General features: G+C 53.2%; 1 protein-coding gene across 3 annotated transcripts in view; it reads right to left on the bottom strand.

Annotated features, from left to right (window-relative positions):
• Positions 1 to 1,059: 1,059 nt before the first annotated feature.
• Positions 1,060 to 9,619, bottom strand: part of WDFY4 (WDFY family member 4) — a 248,168-nt gene continuing 239,608 nt past the window's right edge. For all 3 annotated transcript variants that reach the window (XM_061405640.1, XM_061405641.1, XM_061405642.1), the window contains exons 59-62: positions 8,118 to 8,300; positions 6,034 to 6,121; positions 2,537 to 2,648; positions 1,060 to 1,531 (exon numbers count right to left, since the gene is read on the bottom strand). In XM_061405640.1, coding sequence (XP_061261624.1) covers positions 1,465 to 1,531; positions 2,537 to 2,648; positions 6,034 to 6,121; positions 8,118 to 8,300 — 450 coding nt within the window. In that variant the 3' untranslated portion in view covers positions 1,060 to 1,464. The remainder of the gene's footprint in view (positions 1,532 to 2,536; positions 2,649 to 6,033; positions 6,122 to 8,117; positions 8,301 to 9,619) is intronic.

Raw genomic sequence — 9,619 nt, 5'->3', positions numbered from 1 at the left:
TTGGCCCCGGGGTCAGACAAGTGCCCTTCTTACCCAGAGAGGGGTGCTCTGGACCTGAGCTGAGTCTCCTCCTCCATCTTTCCGTTTGCAAAGAACTGGAAGTTGACAGGCAGACCACTATTTCCTAATCATCCTTCACTCACTCACTGTTTTTGACACAGTTCATACCACCATCACTTTCTTAATATTTATCTTTACATGGACTCGCTGCCCCCTGGAGGCCAGATGACCTGGGCCATGAGACACTGAGTTCTTTTTTTTGTTAGCCCCAGGCCTGAGCTACATTGGAATGGGCCACCCACCAGGGCGTCTGCAGGGCTTAGAGAATTATGGGAAGGACTGGTATTCTCTAGGAGGGAAATCGCAGGGAGGGAGTTAAAGCTGAGGAGCGACACCACCCCAAATCCCTGGGTGCTCACCACAGCTGGATTTCATTCAAGAGGCAGGTGAATTCCCTTTCAAGGCTTCTGGAAAGCCGGAGGTGGGGAGACGTGAGAATGAGGGCGCTGCCTTCATGATCTGATGCCGGAATCTTAAGGTGCTGGAGTTTCTCAGAGGGGCTCACTGCTTGCCCTCTGCCATGTATTTTCAGATGGAGAAAAAAGGCACACGGCAGTCCAGATTCTCCCAGGATAAGCTGCAGCTTAAACCAGTATGTGAACTGGGGCCCTTGACCTTGTAAAGACAGGTCCCCAGAAAAGCCTGCTACGCCCGAGCCCAGCCGGACCCACTGCCTGCTGTGGCGTGCGGAGGAGGGGCAGCACCCCAGGCAGGGTGCGTCCTCACAGCTGACTTGCTTACACCTGCGCTGGGCAGCCACCGTGTCTGTGTTCTGAGCCCAGTCCTGGAAGCGGGCCTCCTGAATGTGCTCTCTTGCTCCCAAGGTCCCCTGCACACACAGCGAGAGCACAAGAGGAGCAGATCCCACTGAGGGAAATGGAGGGCTGAAAAGCACTCCAGAAGTGGGCTGTGCGTCCCTGAGGCCGTTCTGCCTTTCTAAGTGTGGAGCCACAAACACCTCGGTGCGAAAGGCTGGCAGTTTTAAATTCAAGAGCCCTCTTGTATCTGGAAAATAGTTGTTTTAATAAAATAACAATACCATATTCCCCATTAGTTTCCAGTAAGCCACCCAATGTTTTTTCAGTGCAAGAAGCCCTTTGAAAGGTGAGTCATGTGTAATTGCGAGTGCTGGTTGGCACCCTTGAGCCAGTTTCCAGCATGCTGCTTACGGGTCCCGATGCACACGTGTATCTGCTTTATTGATGTGTATCCTGTGTAATCCAAGGCCAAAGTTCAGGGTATGGAGCTCCAGCGGCCTGTGGCCTCCTCTGTGGGGACCCGTTGGAAGGGAGGCCTTGGGAGTTTCTTTTGCATCCCAGGCACTGCGTCTGAGCCCTCCACTTGGTACTGCTGCCTGTTGGGGCACATGGCTGCCGTGCCAGAGCCTCCACCGGCTCCTGTCTCCTACCCCTCTGCGGACCAGCAGAATATTCTTCCCTTCTCATCGCCGACCAGGAGTTTGGTCTGGTTTCTTGGGAAAAGAAAAAATAAAGAGGAGTATTAAAGCAGACCTGTGCACCCTGCTTATCCCAGACTGCATGCAGGACATTACAACATGGGGGAGGGGTTCAGGCCAGGACCCCAGGAGAGCCTGCTCCTGGCCTCCACCTGAAGCAGGGGAGAGTCTTATGACCCAGGGCGAGCTCTGACCTAGGAGGGTTATGGCTTTGGAAGCACTGAGGGGATGCACCCAGGCGCTGGGGCTCTGGGGAGCAGGGCAAGACCCTGACATTTTCCCTCCAGCGTCTTTGGGTGTATCTCCTGTCCTTTGAGCTATGCAGCCAGCCTGGGAGGCAGAAGGAAGGGCAAGTTCTTCATCAAAGAATAAGGGCTCAGGGCCTTCTGTCCCTTCCCATACGCCCCACCCTAAGCCACCCCACCTCAGTCTGGCCTTCCCACCACAGCAGAACTCGGGTGTCCCACTCCCGGGCAGGAGGGGAGAAGGACAGGGCTCCTGAAGATCTGGTCCCCTGAGACTAACTCGCCTAGTGTGTAGAACAGACTAATGATTCTAAGTTCTACCATCGAGTAATTGTAAAGAATAAAACAATGCTGCCAAGGGTAGTATCTGACACCCATCCATTCCACGTTGGCTTCGAGCCCTTGAAAGGCATTTTTGTAATGTAGGATAACCACCATACCAAACGTTACAATCATCAAGGGACCTCAGGGAAAAAGTCCCTCTTTAGGATAAAATTACAAGTCAATATACTTTTACCTTCTGGATTTCTTTATGAATTCGTAGATATTCAAGAGAGTGAGAGGGACAAAGAGGCAGCAAGAATATGTGTGTTAAGAACCATTTCCTGGGCCCTGCATGGCCATCTTGCTACTGTACATGCTGGGGCCCCCTGGGTTCCTGGGGCCCTGGAGTGAGGCCGCCTCCCAGGGCCCAGAGTCCAGGGGGGAACAGCCAGGGCTTCCTAGGGGCGGCACAGCGCCCTCTGCTGGAGGCTGGGCGCAGCCAGCTGGTTACCTGGACACGGCCAGAGCTGTCACTGCAGAGTTGGCCTTGCTGGGTTTCCCTGTCAAAGCCACGCTGACGTCCAGCTCTCTGCAAAGGGCAAGATTCTTCTCCCACCGGTGAACTATGAGGAACGTGCAAGAGGACAGTTAGAAAACCCGAGCGGTTTCACACACACGCGTGTATACATCCACACGCAGGGCCGCAAACACACACACATATATTTATATTTGCGGTCAGCAACTTGTTAAATTGAGGGGAAAATATATTTAATCTTGGCCTGTGCTGTTGCAAAAAGGGCCGTCCCAATTTAATTTGCAGGCTGTGACAGTTACATGTGCTGACGCGCTGCGGTATGCATTGTGTACCAAATTGGATTTGTGTATTATTGCTTTCTAAATTGCATGCCTAGTTCAGCACAATTGTTCATCAGTGTTTACTGGCTTTATGCTTAATAAGATACTCCACAATACCTTGCTGCCAGGATGTAACGCAGCCTGTAATTGCCTAGTAAAAATAAATTACATAAAGTCGGCATTATCAACTTACCTAAATCCGCTCACGCCATGACCAATAATTAAATGCTGAGAATGTTTGTTTTCAAAAAACAGAGCTCAATGATTGCTATTTCACCCATTTTAATGACTGTATTTGGGGACAGACGGTAGTTCCTTCGTGGAGGATGAGGTGGAGCGACCTCAGCTGGGTCCGCCACTGTGAGGTCGCTTGGGTGCCGTCAGGGCGGTAGCGACGCGCTGTCCCGGCTGACCGGCTGGCACGCAGCTCTGTGCTCCAGGAAATGCATGCGTGTGTCGTGTTTGTGCATGAGTTCCCAAACCAAGCTTTTCCCATGGACTTTTTGTGTACCGGATTGAGCCCAAGTCTACTGAGTGATTCCTAAAATAAACTGAACTCAACTGGGTTGGTCTTGGCTGCAAATGACAAATAAATTCCAGGCAGAAATTAGATGGCATCTGCGCACAAATGCAGCAACCCCCATATCCTCAGTACCCTCAGAGAACTCCTTTCTTGCCTCTCACGGTATTCAAGGAATGCAGTAACAAACACACCAAGAGACACGCGCACGTACATATCTGTGTGTCAGCCGAGGACTAGTCCCCTTCCAGCAAAATGGTTCTAGGCAGTATTCGGAGCACAGCAAGCCCCACAGTGGCGTAGGTCCACAAGCCTGCACGTGGGTTTGCTGACCCTAAGCAGTGGCCTGGCCTGACTTTCATGAATATGTCTGTGCCCTTGGGTCGTTTCATCCGAAGCCTCCTTTGAACTGTGACCACAAGCAGAGCAATCAATTCTACTTGGCAGTGGTGACCTCAGGCTGGTCAGGACAGACAGCAGACGGACATGGGCCTGAGGCTCCCGTCCGCCCGACACCATCAGGTAAGTCCCCTCGTGCCATCGGCCGGTGTGTTAGGGGAGAAGTCTCCTAGTAATCCGAGAAAATGATAACCATGGCCTGCGTTTTGTTGAGGAGATCTTTGTCTATGGGATTAGTTTTCTGTCATCTGCTTCCTACAAGTTAGGATGCACAGGAAGTACCTCTATTGACAGAGAGGGAAACTGAGGACCGGAGAGGTTGCAGGAGACAGAGCTGGGTTTAGAACTTTGTTTCCTGATTTTCATCTTGCTTCTCATCTCACGAGACCCCCTTCCCAGTGAGCACAACCTTCTCGATCCTGAGTGGAAACCGCAAATCCATTGGCACTTCCAGAACCAGTGGAACGGCTCTGAGATGCCCTTCGTTCATCTGTCCCTTCATCCATTACCTACCCATGCAGCTAACACTCTGGCTCAGACACCCACTTACCAACCATGGGCTGAGCTAATGCCTTTAGCTTATCAGAGCTCAGTAGCTTCAGAAGTGGTCAGCTGAGCCCGAGACTAAGGTGGCGTGCTCTCACGCTGGTATGCCACAGGACACGTCATGAGCAGGCGGAGAATAAGAACTCTGTTCTAGCTCTCCTCCAAATGGGTGGGGGCCGGGGAGAGAGTTTGGCCTCTGTCCTCCAAAGAACTGTGAGCTCCTAAGAATGCACAGGACTCTTTTTACACTGTGATGGGCTGATTCATTGTGGTCCCAAAGGACCCTAGAGACCTTAGGACCAGTGAACTGAATCCCAGGGGCTGTAGAGTCTTGTGAGGTCACCATTCTGGGTCAGTCTATGTTCCTGACAAGGGCATCGTCTGATGGCATTATGTTGAAGGAAGGGATTCCCATGTAGATTCCAGGACCTAGCAGGGGCTCAGCCAATGCCCGTGTCTGCTTGTGTGGACGAAGAATCCACGATTCCGTGACTAAATGAACTGAGGAGGTATGGAGCACATTTTAGAAATGAACTAAAAATGGCTGTTCCCTGCAGAAGACAAGTCTCCACAATCCGGAAAGTTCTCTCTAGTGGATGATCATGGGTCCCGGGATGCAGAAAGAACCAGAAGAACCCATGATGACAAGAGAGAGGCCATGCAGGCCTCCCAGGAGTGAGGTTTGTCTGCGTTCGTCCTGGGGGGATGGTCTGGCCCTGGCCAAGGAGCTTGCTCTGGGAGTGGGCGTGTCTACTCTGGGGCAGAAATGAGAGCTATGGTGGTAATGGCTTCGGGCCACTTCAGGCCAGTTGCTGAACTGCTCCGTGCCTCAGGCCCCTTCTCACCCAGGCATCGTAGTATCGTCTTCATGGGGTTGCCGTGAGAAATAAGAGAACACACGGAGGGGTGAATGGTGGAAACTGCTCCCAGTCAGCTCTGTCCCTCCCAGCTCTGTGAAGGTGGCCCTGGTGGCGCTGATGCCAGAGGCCACGGTGACAGAAGTGAGGTCAGATTATCTTACTCCAGGCCCAAATGCTACACCCCAAAGAGGGCTCTGCTGCAGGGCGGCGGCTCTTTTACTCTGCTGATACCGGCAGTCACCTGGGGACTTGTTAGATATGGGAACTCTGTCCTTCTCCAATCTTTTCCTTGAGGTTAGGACCCACATCTAAATGTTCCATGAGCCTCCTGGGCCATGCTGATGCAGACCACCCTCAGACCTACTTTGAAGAAATTGCCGTGGAGAGTAGGGGCTGCTGAGTCAGGGACAACAGGGCAGACTGAGGCCGATGGAGCCACTTCCTCGCCCCGGGACACAGCAAAGCCATCCCTGCTCCTGTCTGCAGCCTGGCAGTCCAGGCCAGTGGCCAGTTGGATGGACCCAGTTCCTGGGCTGGGGAGTTTAGCATTTAAGAGTCACCCAGGAAGATGGATAGCATCAAACCAAGCTGGTCCCTGAAGGGTGAGGCTGGGCCTCAGTGGGGCTTCTCAACATGGATTCATGCTCCACCACCAGCTCACAGAAAACTGCTCCTGACCTGAGATCTGTCAACAACCCAAGAAACTCACTGTCTTCCCTGGTCTCTGTAGGCCTGGCTGGAGCTGCAGCTCTCGGCAGAGGAGAGAAGAGGGGAGGGAGGGCTGAGCAAGGCAAGGGTGCCCCCGGGAACCAGGAGCATAGCAGTTACCTCTGGGGCTTGGAGATGATGGAGCCCATGGCTCCTCTGGCGCTGCCTGCCCGGGAACGGACATCTTCACATCTTCAGTCTTCCAGATCTGCCCAGAACAGAGAACATGCCGTGGGCTGGGGCAATGAACCTGTCCGCAGGCTCGGGGCCATCCTTTCCTCCACACCTGGGGGACCCTGACAGGAGGGGGCATGGCCCCATTTCACTTCTGATGTTGACATAGTCTCAGCATAAAAGCCTGCTTAGGCTTCAGTTTGCCTGCAGGCAAGTTTGGCTGCCTTAGACGGGATGTAGACGGGATGAGTTCCCTCCCCACCCCTGGGTCGCAGGGCACCTTCCCCGACCTCTTACCTGCAGGGACGAGACTCAGCAGTCAGCTCACTGTCATTTTACTTAACTAGTGCCTGCTTTGCCTGCCACCATTCCCAGAGGCCTCCTTACACCCAGCAGCACGACTTCCCGTCCTCTCCGTACGGTGCCAGATCTGTGGCGAGCACCCTCAGGCTGACCACACACGGCATCTCACTTGCTGAGCCTGGACTTTCTTTCCCCGCAGGACAATGAGCAGCCTCCTGTGCAGGCTGCTGTGAGCGCAGCACCGGGTCTAGCCCAGCGCTGGGCCGCCCCGGGAGCTCAGTGAGCGCGCTGAGTGGACAAGAGCGGAGCGCCTGAAGACTCGCGCTCCCGCTCTGGGGGCCCACGAAGGAGGTGCAGCTGCCCCCAGCCAGCCGGGCTCCTCTGACTGACCCATAGGGCAGACTGCGGCCCACCCCGCCCTGACCCTCATGATCTCCTCGTGTTTTAGCCAGCCCAGGACGCCCTTCCCTCGGCAGAGACCCTGTGCTCCTCCAGCCCACAGATGAGGCCCTGCAAGGGGACTTCCCAGCGGGCTCTCCTCGGTGTCGTCTCTGCCGTCCACGCACCCTGACCCCTTAGCCTGCATGGCCTTCTCTGTACGCCCTGACTTCTCACCCTCAGGGCTCGGCTGAAACGCCACCTCCTCTTCTGGAAATAAATCCACTCTCCACTTGGCCCCCCACCCTGTTATTCATTCTGCTTCCTGAAGCATCACTCTCTGATGATTCTCAGACTTTGGGAATGGAGGCTCCTGGAGGATAGGGCTGCATTTCAGCCCTGCTGGCTGGCCCACGGTGAGCTTTCACAAATGCGTATAGAATTCAAAGAGCATTTTCTTGAATACCTCGAGGCATGCAACTGACACTTCCTTTCAAAAATTGTGGAATTCAGATGGCAGTTTCTTGAGTAAAGCTCTTAATCATTCCTCATCTTATTTATTCCTCCCTCCTCGCTGTCAGTCTCAGAAACGTCACCTGCGTTTTGCTCCTCCCACACTATCCCTCCCACCCCAACGTTTCTCCTTTACTGTCTTCTTGGTTTCCTGATGGTTTCTCTCCCCAAGGCCTTCCTCAGAGCATGCATGGCGCTCTTTGATTATCCCACTCATAGCATGAGACACATATGGACACTTTCTGTTTGTCTTTGTTTTCTAGCATATGACATCTTGAGGACAAGGACTCGCTTATCATTAATCTCTGGATCCCTTATGTATGAGGTGCTTGGGACAGAGCCAGAGTTCAGTGAATGTTAGGTGGGTGGATAGCTGGAGGGACAAATAAGTGGACAGATGAGTAGATGGAAGGATGAATGCAATAATGAAAGAATGGATGGATGAAAGGAATAGTGGATGGATAGCAGTAGAGAGAGAGCTAAGCAGCTGGAGATGGGTGGATGGATTATTGGACGGATGGATAGACCAGTGGGTGAATGGATGAAAGGATGGCCCATACGTCCCTTGTCAGTGATGAATTATCTTCTGATGCATTTGACCATTCAGCTTTTACAACACGACAGTAAGTATTTTTTAATTGTTGAAGTGTATGTTGTATAAAATTTTACGTATTATATTAATATTAAAAACCCCTTGTCTTTGCCCTCACATGCTGCAGGGACCTGGTCTGGAATGTTTAAGTGCGGTCTGCAGATTCGACCCTTAGAAGAAGTGGACAGAATGGAGATGAACACAGTTCTTGTAGCATGCCCTATTCCACCCAAGGCACACCTACCCGGACCATGCCATCCCGACTCCCAGTGATGATGACATGGCTTGTGTCCCACGCTGGCCCCTCCACCACGTAGCAGCAGGTGATGGCTCCTTCTGGGCCCCAGGCCGTGGTAATGCTGGCCAGTGGCTGTCCGTTGACATCCCACAGGGACAAGTGGGCTCCCGCACAGGAGACGATGGTGCCCTGCAGCAGTGAGACGGGGCTTGACTTCAGGCTGGGATCACTGCCTGTCCACCTGTCCAGTCACTCAGTTTGCACACCCAAGCGCCCTCCACCGGCCGTCTTCTGAAGACTAACCAAGGCACTCCCAGGCGTCCTAAGACATCCACTTCTGCCCGGTGACTCAGGCCTGCTGTGCTTCCACACAGCGGCACATTCCTGGTTCTTCTCATACTGAAATCCGGCATTGGGTACTGCTTTCGCCAGCACAAACTGACTGGCTCACCCTTGGGACTCCTCCCACAGCACTCTCCCCGGCAGCCTACTGACTGGCATAAAAGACCCAGCCAGGGTATCATCCCAGGCCTGGACACGGGGTCTACACCTGGCTGGCTGGCCCCACCCCTGTGAAGCAGCTTTGGATGACCCCTGGTGGGGGCAGGGAACAGGGGCTTGAATGACTGCATGTATTTATAACGTAGGGCAAGGTCTCCTCGGAGGGAATTTCGGAGGAGAAATTTCCTCACTGCATCTCCTGAAATGCTTACGTGTGAGTGTTCGTGCCTTAACTCCTTGTCTATTTTGTGTCCAGTAGAGTTGTGGTCACTGTCACCAAGTACCCACCAAGGACGCCAAGAGCCATCTGGGGCTCTGCCTTGAACCTTGCCCTGACCACAGGAGGGATGTCGGGAGCTCCATGCCCTCTGCAGTGCCCGGGGCTGAGCGCCATCATGTCCCTTCTGGAATTGTTTGGTGGAGTCTGCCTGAGGCCCATGTCTGATACATCTCTGCTCAGCACCCAGCCAGCACTTTGGAACTCAGTCAGCTCCAGGACAAGGTGAGCCAAACAAGCTGTTGTCCTGATGTCGGTCTTCTCTAAGGGCTGGGGACATCATTCCTTATGAGTTTATTTTCTTCCATACCAGAACTTGGTGCTTTCCCTGTTACATCCACCCGTTCATCCCTTCAGCAACATCCATCCATCTACCCACCCACCCTCCATCTGTCCACACGTTCATCCCTCCAGCTGCCCACCCACCCATCTATCCATCCTCTTTTTCCCCATCTAATGTTCTTCCTGGATTGAGGCCCACTTGGAGCATCACTTTCAGCCGCAGTTAGCAGCAGAAGTCTCCTCCATGACCTCTTTCTCCTCCTGTGATACAACTGCTCAGCCTACCTGTGCTCCAGGCCCCTCAGCTTTCCTATCAGCAGATGCAGAGCCTCAGAAATCCCCACACCCTATGATGAGGCTTCCAGTGTAGAAGCTCCACACTGGTATACACACATGTATATACGTTATACACAGTGTACATGTATATACTGTCTACATATATTCTCAC

Source organism: Bos javanicus, chromosome 28, assembly GCF_032452875.1.
Source record: "Bos javanicus breed banteng chromosome 28, ARS-OSU_banteng_1.0, whole genome shotgun sequence".
Taxonomy (NCBI): domain Eukaryota; kingdom Metazoa; phylum Chordata; class Mammalia; order Artiodactyla; family Bovidae; genus Bos; species Bos javanicus.
This window is presented reverse-complemented; position numbering and strand designations above follow the sequence as displayed.